This window comes from Rhopilema esculentum, chromosome 7, assembly GCF_057945365.1.
Source record: "Rhopilema esculentum isolate cy_ngs chromosome 7, ASM5794536v1, whole genome shotgun sequence".
In the NCBI taxonomy this organism is placed as follows: Eukaryota; Metazoa; Cnidaria; class Scyphozoa; order Rhizostomeae; family Rhizostomatidae; genus Rhopilema; species Rhopilema esculentum.
The window spans coordinates 8,640,453-8,654,775 of NC_142821.1; the positions used below are offsets into that span (position 1 = coordinate 8,640,453).

At 37.5% G+C, this 14,323-nt stretch overlaps 1 protein-coding gene across 1 annotated transcript in view; it reads left to right on the top strand.

Moving 5' to 3' along the window:
• LOC135683823 (dynein axonemal heavy chain 10) overlaps positions 1-14,323 on the top strand; it is a 46,612-nt gene that overhangs the window by 12,448 nt on the left and 19,841 nt on the right. The window contains exons 19-42 of the mRNA XM_065199178.2: positions 29-187; positions 565-681; positions 1,009-1,111; positions 1,598-1,776; positions 2,058-2,269; positions 2,595-2,830; positions 3,612-3,766; positions 4,042-4,164; positions 4,268-4,501; positions 5,035-5,258; positions 5,962-6,130; positions 6,321-6,421; positions 6,854-7,037; positions 7,532-7,666; positions 8,148-8,300; positions 8,463-8,651; positions 9,079-9,225; positions 9,699-9,890; positions 10,348-10,466; positions 10,803-11,097; positions 11,559-11,816; positions 12,286-12,780; positions 13,012-13,164; positions 13,952-14,086. Coding sequence (XP_065055250.2) covers positions 29-187; positions 565-681; positions 1,009-1,111; positions 1,598-1,776; positions 2,058-2,269; positions 2,595-2,830; positions 3,612-3,766; positions 4,042-4,164; positions 4,268-4,501; positions 5,035-5,258; positions 5,962-6,130; positions 6,321-6,421; positions 6,854-7,037; positions 7,532-7,666; positions 8,148-8,300; positions 8,463-8,651; positions 9,079-9,225; positions 9,699-9,890; positions 10,348-10,466; positions 10,803-11,097; positions 11,559-11,816; positions 12,286-12,780; positions 13,012-13,164; positions 13,952-14,086 — 4,467 coding nt within the window. The remainder of the gene's footprint in view (positions 1-28; positions 188-564; positions 682-1,008; positions 1,112-1,597; positions 1,777-2,057; positions 2,270-2,594; positions 2,831-3,611; positions 3,767-4,041; positions 4,165-4,267; positions 4,502-5,034; positions 5,259-5,961; positions 6,131-6,320; positions 6,422-6,853; positions 7,038-7,531; positions 7,667-8,147; positions 8,301-8,462; positions 8,652-9,078; positions 9,226-9,698; positions 9,891-10,347; positions 10,467-10,802; positions 11,098-11,558; positions 11,817-12,285; positions 12,781-13,011; positions 13,165-13,951; positions 14,087-14,323) is intronic.

Genomic DNA, 14,323 nt, shown 5'->3' on the forward strand with positions numbered 1-14,323 from the left:
ATTGCTTAGTATTGCATTTGCCTTGCAGACTCTCTCTAATGATCTAACCCGTCCACCTGATACACTGGAAGACCTGAAATTCGTTCTTGGTGTCATTGCAAAGATCAAAGACATACAACTGAACGTGGAATTTCGAATTTTTGACATTCTGGAGAGATATCGTACACTGCAGATGTATAACATTGAGGTATGCAGTACGGCAGATTGTATTACCATTTAAAAATGCCTCAGTGTCCTTTAGTTTCACGGTTAGGGAGATATATGTGCTTAACAAGAAAATAATGAAAAGTATTATGGTATTTACCACATTATATATTCTGAAATTAGATTTTATTACAATATAATTCTATATAAATTCTAACATTCGAAATCGATATCTTTTATATCAACTGAAAAATTACTTACAAAGAGTTCAATCTTTATTTATCAAGCATATCATTTATACTCTTTTATGTCACCTTACCAATCACTTGCTAAAAAATTGTGTCACGCCTTAAGATACTGTTTTCTTTAGAAAAAGAATTAACAATGTTAGGTAGACGAGCTTTTATTCTTTTCTTATAGGTTCCAGAGAGTGAGCTCGATTTATCAAATAATATTTCAAACATATGGGAGTCACTCTTCCATCAAGGAAAAGAGGTTGACCTCAGTCTGGTTTCTGTGAAAGCGAAATTTACAGAGGTTTGTTAATTCTTAGAGCTCTTATTTTCATGTTATTCATATGGTTCTCAATTTCATATTTGTCACTTATCGTAAGCGATAATTATGATCAAGATAATATAAGATCAGCTTAAAAGGAAAAAAGCTTAAAACGGAAATATTTATCATTTTTGACAGAAAGATGCAGTTGCTTTCGTTTCTTTCTAATGATAGATATTTCTTTAGCTGGAAGTAAGAAACGGGTGCTAATATTTTGAATAGTCTGAATACTATTTACTGATTGCCAGTTATACTTGACTCAGGATAGAGTGTAGTAGAAAAATGAGATCTGCCTTTTTTCTGCCCCAGCTAACATTGGAACAAGTGAATGAATTCACGGCTGAAGTGAGTAAATTCAGGGAAAGTTTCGTCAACGAGGGACCTGGGGCTGTTGGCAACGACTTGGATGCAGGTAAATCTACATTCAATAGAAAATTGCATTTTATTTGGCACTTGGAAGCTCTTGGTTGCACGCAAACTGCAAGTTTTTGTTAACTCATAAATATATATGTATCATATATACATTAAAAATATGCTCTACAAAAATAATGTCGATTCTCTCAGACTGACGAATTGCTCTTGCATAAGGAAAACTGCCGAAGATCAGTCGATCAAGTAATCAGTGATTAGAGAGAAAGGCGTATGTGAGAATGGAGAATCATATGATCAATAATTTAATTCGTGACACCCAATTCTATAATAGTTTTAGCTGCGACCGAAGAAGGTTCCAAATTTGAAGAAAAGTCTACAAACGAAGCGTATCCATTTTTTCTTGAAACAATGATACTTTGCAGTGACTTCGGACCGTGCATTTTATAGAACTTCTTTGCTTGTCAGTCCATTAAGAATACAGAATCATTCTGCACGTGGCCTCGAATAATTCATTCTATTTGCTTAGGTGTCGAGATGTTAAAGAGATACAAGGAAGAGTACTTGAAGTTTGAAAAAGAAAGACAGGAGCTGACGAATGCAGAGCGGCTGTTTGATTTGAATATAACCATGTATCAGGACATGCAGCAAATGGAGCGAGAAATAAAGGGAATGGAAATGATTTACTCAATCTACGAAAAACAGAAGGTAAGCCTACCCATTTACATCACATTGTCTTTGATCAAGATGAAAGATGGAGCTTTAGACGTGATTTTGGTTAGTTTTTGTATCCTGAGGAGTGTTACCGAATTTAATGCTTTCTATTTTTCAATAGAAATCTTCCATGTTATCTTATGAGTTTAGAAGTTCGTTGTAGGACAACTGCAATACTCCTGATAAGTTTCCACGTTTGTTAGTAAATCAGAAAAAAGGTTGTTTGGGAGGCTTAGTTGAGTAGAGATAATTGATCTGTCCCGTTTTCCTTAAAGGCTGCTCGTGATGAATGGGCAAACACCCTGTGGGCCAACCTTGATGTCACATTGCTTTCTGACGGTATCGATGGCTTTATCAAGCAACTCAGGAGGTTACCGCGTGAGATCAAGGCATTCCCAATTTGTCACATTCTAGAGGAGAGGATGAAGGAATTCAAGAACTCGATTCCGTTGTTCTCCGATTTGAAAAGTGAAGCTCTGAGAGAAAGGTGACTGTTGTTTATACTGCTAATATTCTTACATAATTTCGTTTTCGCATCTTGATGTCTAAATGCGAGAATCATCTTTACATTTATTTCAATATTAGATGTCACTCAAATATATTGGTCGGAGTCCAAATATATGTTGACTAAAAATGCCCTGGATGAAGCCCTTTTTTAACAGGTGATCGAAGCCAATTCTGATTTTCATAGGTTAGAATTAATAGAAGTTTTTTCTATAAGAAATCTAGTCTAATTGGTGTCGAAAAAACGCTTTCTTTGCGAAATTTTAATGAGTCAGTGGTTTACAAGATAATTTTTCCAAAACTTCTAGGCATTGGCGAAAACTTATGGAGTTGACAAAGATGGACTTTGACCTCAACCCAGATTCATTCACCTTGGAGAACATGTTCGCAATGGAGTTGCACCGTTTTCACGATATCATCGCAGACATTACCGCAAGTGCCTCAAAGGAACTCAGCATCGAGAAGGGGATAAACGAAGTGGCAGAGACCTGGAACAACATGAAGTTCTCTGTACCCAAATACATGAAAGGCACCCAAGAGAGAGGTGCTGGTTGTTTTATTTGAAGATCATTTTCTGGTCATGAAGAAATGAGCTGTGAAATCATAGTTATGAACATTAGCAGGGAAACCTTGCTAGGATTATTGTCATTCTGATTAATTTCTCTTTTGAATGTTAAGGATTTAGGGGTATTTTGAATTATGAAAAAATATTAAACTTCTGGAAGTACTTTTTGACAACTTAGAATAGGTTTGGTATAGCAAAACTTGGTGACTATAAAGGATTTGCTTGTGGAGGTGCGCAAACATTTGAAAAATTCTGATCGAATGGAGAAAATGATTGACCACGCTTACTGCAAAGCAAGGTATATGCTGATCACGTCAATCGTCATGGGTTATATCATACAAGTAAAGTATTTTAATAAAACAGCATTGAAGAAGAAAGACACTGAACAATGTAAGGGGCTTCATAAAAAATTGAAAATGATGCATCTTTATTCGAAGAGTAACTTTTTTTAGCTATCTAACAGATGGACAAACGCGCCTTCGGTAACCTCCCCCTTTTGACTCATTCGCCTCTGTGCACCGTCAGAAATATTGAAACACTGAAGGACGTACCAAAACCCTGTTATGATTTTGAAAACAACATTAGAGAAATAAGCACTAACTTTTTATTGACGTAATTATGTTGTAAATTTGGAGAATTCATCGATGTTTCGGGGACTTAATTAGAGAAAGCACGTCCACCCCACAAAATATATGAATGTTAGCCTAAGCTGTTGAAATGTTTTGTTGCAGCAAGAATGACGTTTATTTGTTTAATGCAGGCTTCATTCTTGGTTCCGTCGACGATATATTGCAAATACTTGATGATAACTCCATGAACCTGCAGAGCATGACAGCTTCAAGGTTTGTTGGGCCTTTCCTTGAAAGTGTCAACAAATGGGAAAAGAATCTATCGCATATCAGTGAAGTTGTTGAGGTAGGCTGCACGTTTTTGGGTGTTATTTCTTGACTTAATGTTTCTTTGCAGTTTGGTTTATGCAACTCTTGAAATTGTGTTTAGTTGCATGTGGTCACATTCCGGAATCAGAAAAAGATAGCATCAGCGAATAATGTAGATCGATTTATTTCGATTTCAAGTTTTCTTAAATTTACGAAGCAAATTTTCAGGCAACCTGACCTACAGAGAATTTGAAATTTTTTTGATTCATAATAATAATTTCATCTTATAACTATCATTGTCAATGATTGTAGGTATGGTTGGTGGTGCAGCGGAAATGGATGTACCTTGAGAGCATTTTCATTGGAGGAGACATCAGAGCACAGCTACCAGAAGAAGCTAAGAAATTTGATGATATTGACAAAGTCTTCAAGAAGGCAAGTTTATATCCAATAAATGGAAAATTTATATGACTTTAATTAGGCTTTGAAAAAAACTCCATTGAACAAAATGTTTCTAGCTATCTCTTCTCTCTTGCAGATTATGAATGAAACTGCTAAAAACTCCAAAGTCCTGGAAGCATGTCACGCAGCGAATCGACTAGAGACCATGCAGTCATTGGCGACTGGACTAGAAAAATGTCAAAAGAGCCTTAATGATTATTTGGATAGCAAAAGGAATGCCTTCCCGAGGTTCTTTTTCATATCAGATGATGAGCTACTGTCTATCTTAGGCAGCCACGAACCAACTTGTGTTCAAGAGCACATGATCAAGGTAAGATATACAACATCATTTTAAAGGCAGTCTTTGCCCCATTGTTCTAAGAACCTCTTTTCATGGCCACGATATCCACGCATCGTTGGTTTGATGCACAAATAACCAATCAGAATGAAGAACTCTCCCTGAGCGAGTTGCTGTAAATTTTGCTTTGTTGTCAAACGTCTAAGTCAGTTTGGATGATATAAAGATTAGGCACTTTTTTGTCGTGTTCACCCACAATAACTAATGTCGGGTGCTAAAAAGAGAGGAAGACCCTCTTAGGATGAGGCTTCCAAGTTAGAATTAACCAATCACGGAGGGGACAGACTGCCTTTAAGCAACCTATTGTAGAAAGCTGCCATATTTTAAAAGACGACGTAACAAAATTTACTCTCCACTTATATTTTATGTAGTCCAATAGTGAATTGTCCCTGTAACCAAGCAGATATGAAAATATTCCATCCTTCTGATGCATAAGTGCAAATCTTATAAACAAGTCTAATGATGTTCTGATCTGTTTTCATTATAAAATTATTATACTCATTCAGATGTTCGATAACATCGCAAAACTTCGCTTCGAAGATGGCAATGGAAACGAAAAGGTTGCGACAGCAATGATATCGAGTGAGGGTGAAGTGATGGAATTCAAGCAAGGCATATCAGCTGAAGGCAGAGTAGAAGATTGGATGACAAAAGTTCTTGAAGAAATGAGAAGGACAAACCGACTCATAACTAAAGAAGCAATTTTCAAGTACTGCGACGGGATTTCCAGGTATCGTTTGTTCTGTTTACAAACTCCGTTGCTAACTATCTTTATCTGCTGTCACCCTTTTCTCCTATTTTCCTTCTCTTTCCTCCCCTTTCTGTTTTCTGGCTACCTTCTTCAACTTCCTTATGCTTTTCTACCTCCTTTGCGCCATAAATGTCACTTTTCGTCCTTTTGCCTTTCTCGATTTTCGGATGCAATTTTTTCTTTTACTCTTTGTTCACGTACCTCTTCAGCTTTATCATCTGGTTTTCTTTATCTTTACTACTTCTTTACCGTTCCCTCTTGTGTCTTATTCATTTTCTTTCTAATTCTTTGTCGACCCTCTTTCTTCGATACTTGCACATTTTTCTTCCTCCCTTTTTTCGCGTAAACTTGCATTTCGCTTCCACTTTCTCCCCTGTTATTTCTTATTCTTCTTGCACTTTATGTACCTCAACAAACTATGTTCCTTCTTTCTTCAAGAACATCTTTTAATTGTCTGTTTCTACTTCCTTCTTATCAGTTCCTCCTTTAAAATCCGCAAGCAGATATTTTTCTGGTCATTTCATTTTACCTCCTCTTCCTATTCTTCTTTGAAGTCTTCCACTTAAAAACCTTTTCCACGTGCTATACTCCTTCTTTTCCACGTCCTTCTCTAGCTTTTTTATCCCTTATTGCTATTCCTTCCAAACTATTGTGTCTGTAAACAAAATACTTTTTGCTCTAGGCCTGATTGGATGCTTAAGTACCAGGGCATGGTTGTCCTAGCCGGGAGTCAAGTATGGTGGACTTGGGAAGTCGAAGACGTGTTCGAAAAAGTTCACAAAGGGGACAAAATGGGAATGAAAAATTATGCCAAGAAAATGCACAAGCAGATAGATGACCTTGTCGTTAAGGTTAGTGTAGATAATTTTTTCGCAACGAAAGAAACAAATTTGATACCTGGCCTGGAAATTTTCATTAAAGCATCTTTGACAGGGTACAATCTATGGTGTTCGAGTACAGGCGAAAACATTGAGTGGACACCTTGAAAGTATATTGATAGCTTACTTATGTATTCAAGTGTCTCTGTCGCTTGCTTTCCAGATCCGGTCAAGCTTATCAAACAACGATCGCAAGAAGTACAACACAGTATTGATTATCGAAGTTCACGCAAGAGACATAATTGATCGATTTGTCAGAGACAGGTACGTCTTTCTCCTATATAGGATTGATGTTGTACTGACTGCTAAATCAACCCATGTTTATAATGGCCGCCACAGCAGCAAATGAATATAGAAATAAGACTGATATGACTTTCCCAGTTTCAGCCTAGCATGCTAGCCTCTTCCTCAGAAGGTCAAACTTCAAACTCATTGCTATGAGGAGTTAGTCCCCCTTGTCAAATAGCCAAGCCCTCTCGCAGAATAGCGCCACCATTAAAAATGACGTAGAATAGCTGTTTACTGCCTCTTTTGGATGTCCCTTTAGGAAAAAATGGAGTGGACAATTAATAGAAATGATATCATTCGTATCGTTGCTTATATGACGAGATTAGAGTTTGTGCCCAAATAAAAATTCTTTTGCCTGATGTCTTAATGAAAGTTCTTGACAAGAACTGATTTTTTTTATGAAATTAGCATCATGGATTCAAGAGAATTTGAATGGGAAAGTCAGCTGAGATTTTACTGGAAGCAGCAACCAGATGAATTGATGGTGATGCAATGCACTGGAGAATTTGGTTATGGATATGAATATATGGGGCTGAATGGAAGGCTTGTAATTACGCCGTTGACAGATAGGATTTATCTTACAATCACTCAGGTATGGGCTTTATCTCTGTTCCACACACAACTAATGAATGGAAATATTTGCGACTGCAGGTTATGTAAAATTTTTATAAATCATGTAGGGAATTTATAAATATGTTAGCTTTTAGAAAATTTTTACTAATTTTCTATCCAAGTGGTTGTGTTAATATCATTTTTAGCTATCTTTTTTGCCAAATCAAAAAAACAATATAGCAAGAATAATAATAATAATGATAATAGTTAATAATAATGTTCTAAGTGTTATAAGAAGAGGAAAGGCCTTAATTGCATTTCCCCCTTAAGCTGAGACACTCTCTTAGTGGTATTGTGGTATTCTGTGCGTTCCAGCAAGCTTGAATGAAGTTAGGGGCATACTTTCTTTGCTTGTGTCCTACAGCCCTTCTATGTACAGCCTATCACGTTATGTTACTGGCGCATTTACAAAGAAGGAAATACCTGCTCCGTTAAGACAATATTGTGTAATTAGACTTTTTCGATCGACTTTAGGCATTGTCAATGTACCTTGGTGGTGCACCAGCTGGACCTGCTGGTACTGGTAAAACTGAGACAACGAAAGATTTGGCAAAAGCTCTTGGGCTACTTTGTGTTGTTACAAACTGCGGAGAGGGCATGGATTTTAAAGTAAGCTTCTGTAAATCAATTTAAACAACACATCGAGTCAGCGTAACAAAGTATAACACAAATGAAACTTCTTTATATGCTTATCGTGGATTTTTTCTTAATTTTTTTTTGCAATCTTCTGTTTTTATTCATTTAAAATTGTTTATTTGGCGCTATAGTTTCATCTTGAAAACCACCCTTCTTTCACTGGTTCCCTTCTCAATATCGAATATAATATCAACTAAATAAATGAAAATATCGAATAGACTTTTATCTAATGACTCAGGTTATTGAAGTATACACTAATCTAATTGGTATTTGCACCCTGGCGAGAAAAGGAAGTATTGTCACATTTGACTCCTTTGAAAAGGTGTAGCCAGACTTAATATTGTATTACGTAAAGCATGGATGTTAGCCATTGAAAGTTCAGGGAAACCCTGACATGACTTTTAAAATCAGATTTCCGAAGAATCAACGTCACTACTGAACGTTTTTGTTGCAGTCTATTGGAAAGATTTTCTCCGGCCTGGCACAGTGTGGAGCTTGGGGTTGCTTTGATGAATTCAATCGTATTGACGTATCAGTCTTGTCTGTGATTTCGACACAGATAAAAACGCTGCAGAATGCTCTTGCTTCTAAGCTGAAACGACTACAGGTATGTTCTAGTTAGAAGATATTCACTCTTCTTATGTTTGAGCTATGATAATAGCGATTGTTGTGTTTAGATGCTTTGTAGAGCGACCAGAGTCTTGCAAGCATCCTGTCCTGTGAGATTTCTTGCCTTATATTGATTACATGGTTTGTTCTGCTTTGACAGTTTGAAGGGACTGAGATCAATCTTGATCATCGAATGGGCATCTTCATCACAATGAACCCTGGCTATGCAGGTCGAACCGAGCTACCAGAGAGTGTGAAGGCGCTTTTTAGACCAGTTGTTTGCATTGTGCCAGATCTTCAACAGATCTGCGAAATCATGCTCTTTTCAGAGGGCTTTTTGCTGGCGAAGGTGAGTGAATTCCTGTCCTTAATTCAAGCTTGAATTTTTTGGGCATCTTGTAAATCCAACAGGGTTGAAAAATGTCACTAAGAAGCGGCCTTTAAAAGGTTATGCTCTCTCACTTCACTATTACAACCTTTTCATATCATAGGTGCGTTTATTTTGGGATGAAACGTTCTTTAACTCATCATCAGTTTGAACAAGTTAACTTGGAATAGAAGGAGATAATTTTTTCATGTAGATTGGGTTCAAATTTCATTATGGATGATTTCTAAGCAATAATCCCAGATAAACGCTGAAAACAGTCTCTTCGTAATTCCAATTCATTTTGATTTCATGCATCCCAGAGAGAAAATATCTGACAAAAGCTTAAAGCCACCAGCCTAATTTATTGTTTCATTGTTTCATGTCTTATTGTTTCAAACATTCTTCATAGGTGCTTGCCAAAAAGATGACCGTTCTCTACAAACTTGCTGCAGGACAATTGTCAAAGCAATCTCACTACGATTTTGGCCTACGAGCCTTGAAGGCAGTTTTAGTCATGGCTGGCGAATTGAAACGAGGATCTCCTGATTTGCCTGAGGTTATTTGCGTCATTCTATTGATACAATTTTTGAGAATGCACTTTTAGGCCAACAAACATCAAAGGCCCAAATCCATGATTTGAAACTGAAACTCATGTATAATTTAGAAGATACTGGCAAGGTACAAAATATAATAGAACCGGAAGGAACCAGGATAGTGATGCTGTCTCTTATCATCTTGATCTTCATTCTAATCACCAAAATTCTTGCTGTACGGAACATTAAATATCAAGGAAGGTCCTTAGATCTTCCTGGTTTCAGAGAGCGCCCACCATACAGCCAGTATGCAGAAGATTTGAAAGTTCTGTAAGCGTGTTCTCTATTTGCAGCAATCTTTTCTGCATTCAAGACCGACAACTTTTCTAGAACAGAGAGACACCCCTAGGAACATATCTACCCTTTATATCTAAACTTCGATGCGTTCAATGAAGGGTTCAATTCTTTTTACTGAATAGCGTCTATTCTTGTTTAGGACGTGGTGCTCATGCGCGCACTACGTGATATGAATCTGCCCAAGTTCGTGTTTGAAGACGTACCGCTGTTTCTCGGATTGATTGCTGACTTGTTCCCAGGACTCGACTGCCCGCGTGTGCGGTATCCAAACTTTAATGATGCCGTGGAATCTGTTCTTCAAGACAACCGCTATGTTTTGCTCCCTGAACAGGTAGGCTGGTTCAGAATACATCAAGAACTGTATGAAAAATATGCAAAATAAACTTGATTCCATCGCATTTGAAAGAAAGGGTAAATTTAAGCACACACGAAAGCATTCAAGCATCTCGCTCACTACAGGGTTCGCTTATAGGATTGGAAGCTTGGAGGCTAGATCCCCATCAGGCCTAAAGCCAAAGTGCATGTTATTTTCAAACAGAGGGATTTCTATCGGTTTTTTGACGCTGTATCTGCACAATACTTTATTTACTCACTTTTTCACAAAATTATGTGATATTTATATTGCTTAATGTCCATTTAGAAGAAGAGTCTTGCCGGGCAGACTTATGCCAGATGGCCCTATAATGTACCTTTTTTAAAAGAGAAGTAATCTAGAAAGTGTGAGTGAAATGTATTTTCCAATTCCAAGACAATTAGGGTTTGTCAAACTACCTTCTGTTATTTTTCAGGTTGATAAAGTGGTGCAGATGTATGAGACGATGCTGACGAGGCACACGACAATGATTGTTGGGCCGACTGGCGGTGGGAAGTCAGTTGTTATAAATACGCTATGTCAAGCACAGACTAGGTTAGTTATTAACACTTAATTCTTGCTTCCGCCGGCTGCTTGGAAGTAAAAACTGAGTTCGTCACTGCATTTTCTGCCGCTGGTAACGAATTTTGACCCAAATTTTATTGAGATATCTAGAGGTATTTCTAAGCACAAACAATAAGACGGTAAAATATATTAAGTGTTTTTTATATGTGAGCGATTCAAATAAATTCTTAAAAAGGTAAAATATGTTTTGACTCTTTAGCCATAGTGGTTGTTTAAAAGAATGTCCATATTGTCATATAAACAAATTGACGGCAATTCTCTGATTGTGAGGTATAAACCATGTCCAAATGGCTCCTTTGTTTCCAGGCTCGGTCTTCCAACCAAGTTATACACAATGAATGCAAAGGCCTGCTCCGTCATTGAGCTTTATGGTACCCTTGACCCAATAACACGTGACTGGACGGATGGATTGCTGTCGAATATTTTCAGGGAAGTAAATAAACCAACAGACAAAAGTGAAAGAAAGTACATACTTTTTGACGGAGATGTGGACGCACTCTGGGTTGAAAACATGAATTCTGTTATGGATGACAATAAGCTGCTTACGCTGGCAAATGGTGAAAGAATCAGACTTCAGAAGCATTGTGCTTTGCTGTTCGAGGTATCAGAACATTATCATTGGTCTTTGATCTTAAAGAGAACTAGCTAAAATCAGCAAAAATGATTGAAGGATTGGTGAAGGGAGAGACAAACCCATGTTACTCTTAGAGATTTACTAAGTACTTTTTGGCCTTCTTCATCTTATTGCTAAAATCCCTTTTAAAGATAAGATAACAATTTCACTAGCTGAAAAGGAGTCTTCCAAAGGAACATTTTAAGGTATAATGAAAGAATTGATCCAAAATGCAAAAAATTTCTGGCATTCCTGATTTAATGGAACGTATATCCCCATCAAGATGCTTTTAGCGCGCTTACCAATGCTCTCTCTGTCCTATACCTAAACACAGGCTGGTACTGACATTTTCTTTAAACCTCTTTGCACGGCATCTGTAGACGTACGTATCAATTAGGCAAAATGTGCGTATAAGAATAGCTTTATATCAATCAATATGTTCATTTCAGGTTGCTGATTTGAAATATGCCTCGCCTGCAACTGTCTCCAGGTGTGGAATGGTGTATGTGGATCCAAAGAACCTTGGCTACAGACCATTTTGGGACAAGTGGTGTAGCGCGAGAGTCAATAAAAACGAGCAAAAGGAGTTGATGAATTTGTTTGAGAAGTATGTGCCCCAGTGCATTGATCTTGTTCTAGAAGGCATTGTCGATGGCAAGCAAGGAAAGAGGCTCAAAACGATTGTTCCACAGACAAACCTGAATATGGTAAGTTGACACTAGTTTGTTTGCGTCAAGGATCTTATAAATTCTTTATTTCTACGCTGTTGTGAAAGACTTATGAAACGGTTCACGCTAAATGTCATGTCACCCTTGGCATTGCGTATTCTCCGCCTTTCCTGTCGAGAAACCAAATGAATTGATTCCAGGCATCGCCTTTTATCAAGAAAACCTTGGTTGTCGTTATTTTCTATTTTTGTCTTCTATTTGTTATTTTTTCAATGTTTGTCGTTTTTTGTGACCTTGAGCTTTGAGCTCCAGTCCCGAATAAGGTATGAACTATGCAAAAGAAAGTAGTTCGTTGAATTTAAGAGATTATGAATGTTATTACGCGTTATTACTGAACTACTGTCCATAAAGATCATCTTGAAGTCAAATTAATTTTTGGCTTTTGTACATACCCACCTAGTAAAAGATAACCTTTTGGATTGTGAGCTATTTTGCTTGTACCCAACAGGTCACCCAGCTAGCCATGATGCTCAATGCTCTCCTGCCAGCACCGGAAACAAACACATTTGCCGGACAAGATATAATCGAAGGGATATTCATAACATCTCTGATATGGTCAGTCGGCTCTTGTCTCCTAGAAGACGGCCGCTTAAAGTTCGATAACTATGTTAAGCGTCTTTCCGCCCTTTCCACTAATGCATCTGAAGGAGTGACAGTCGGACCGGGTGAGATCCCGACAGCCCAGCCGACATTGTACGAGTATTACTTCGACGTGGAGAAGTCCAAATGGGTGCCTTGGGTGAGCGTCGTGCCTAACTATGTACACGACCCAGTTATAAAATTCAACGAAATTCTCGTGCCGACAGTAGATACTTGCAGAAGTAAGTGGTTGATAGAGCTGATGGTTGGCATACAGAGGCCAGTAGTCTTGGTTGGTGAGACAGGGACATCGAAAACAGCCACAGTGCAGAGCTTTTTGCGAAAACTCGATACGGATGCATACGTATGTTCTATAAGCTGTCCCCATTTTATCGACAATGATTGTGTTATATATAAGAAGTATGTATTGCTTGTTTGTCAACTGTGTTAAGGATCCAACTAAGAGTAGAATTTACAGGCAATTTGATGCTAGTAAAGTTTATTTCAATGTAAGTAAAATGGTTTCAATAAGGCAAACCATTCTTCAATTGTTGTTTTTTTGCAGAAATCATTTCTAATGTGTATTTTTTTACAGCTGCAACTAAACATAAATTTTTCTTCGCGAACAACATCGATGGATGTTCAACGGAATTTAGAGGCAAACGTTGAGAAAAGAACCAAAGATACGTATGGTCCTCCTATGGGAAAGAAACTTTTGGTGTTTATTGATGACATGAATATGCCGCAGGTACCAACTTTACTAGTGAATAAACGAAAACTTCCCGATGAAACACTTGCACATGCATGCGAGTTTGATTGCAAATTAAAGGCCGATTTTCATTTGGCATTTTTTGTGCGCGCGGGTGTAGCGCCCAATTCTGAGCATGCGTAGTTAAAATCAAGTTGCCTCGATTTTGTGTCCGCTGTGAGCGCCAGAAAGTTGATAGGGTCTCAAATTTTTTGTGCGCTACGCCCGCGCGCACAAAAAATATCAAATTGAAATCGGCCTTAACGGAACCAGCTTCCTAATTCTCTATTGTTTGCAATGACACAAATAATCAAAATTGACAAGTTCCTTAGGGATTTTGTCTTTGGTAGTATAAGTTCTTTTGATGTTTTGTCCTTCTACATGTATATTCCGTATAAAGTGATTCCTTTGAAAAATTATGCAATCAGTGACAGTATTATGGGGATTCGGTAAATCGTTGTTTAAATCAAGGTTTCAATAAAATTTGCAAAACTTTCTTCATTTTTAATTATTTCAGTATCAACTCGGTCAAGTATGTTACATGATAAAATAGGCGATGGCTTTAATTCTAGGACATTGGAAGAATTCTAGGACATTGCCTTCGCACAAACGTGTCGACGATCGTATTCGTAAACATGCACGAGATGCTTTAAATTGTGACACAAATTGTTTATCTATGGATCCAAAACAATCCTTAAAACGATCGATCCTTCATTTAAATAAGAATGACGATTGGCTTTCAGTATCAAAATTAGCATTGAACTGCATTGTATTGTTTCTCTGCAAGGTGGACACCTATGGTACACAGCAGCCAATTGCCTTATTGAAGCTACTCCTTGAAAAGGGGGGAATGTATGACAGAGGAAAAGAACTCACATTCAAGCATTTCAGGGACATTGGTTTCCTTGCAGCAATGGGAAAGGTCAGATTTGTAAATTTTTTTATGTTTACTTTATTCTCAATAGAGTTCCAAATTTATAAATATCTCTAAATGTTGACTAAGTTTAAAAACTCAATGAGATATGGCCATATAAGCACAGACTTTTTCCTACAAAACCTCTGTAATTTGGGCCACATCGCACCCAACTATCAACATACCTAGCTGATTTTGCGCATTTAGATATATTTTCGCAGCTTTTATGTTATATTGTCAGAACTG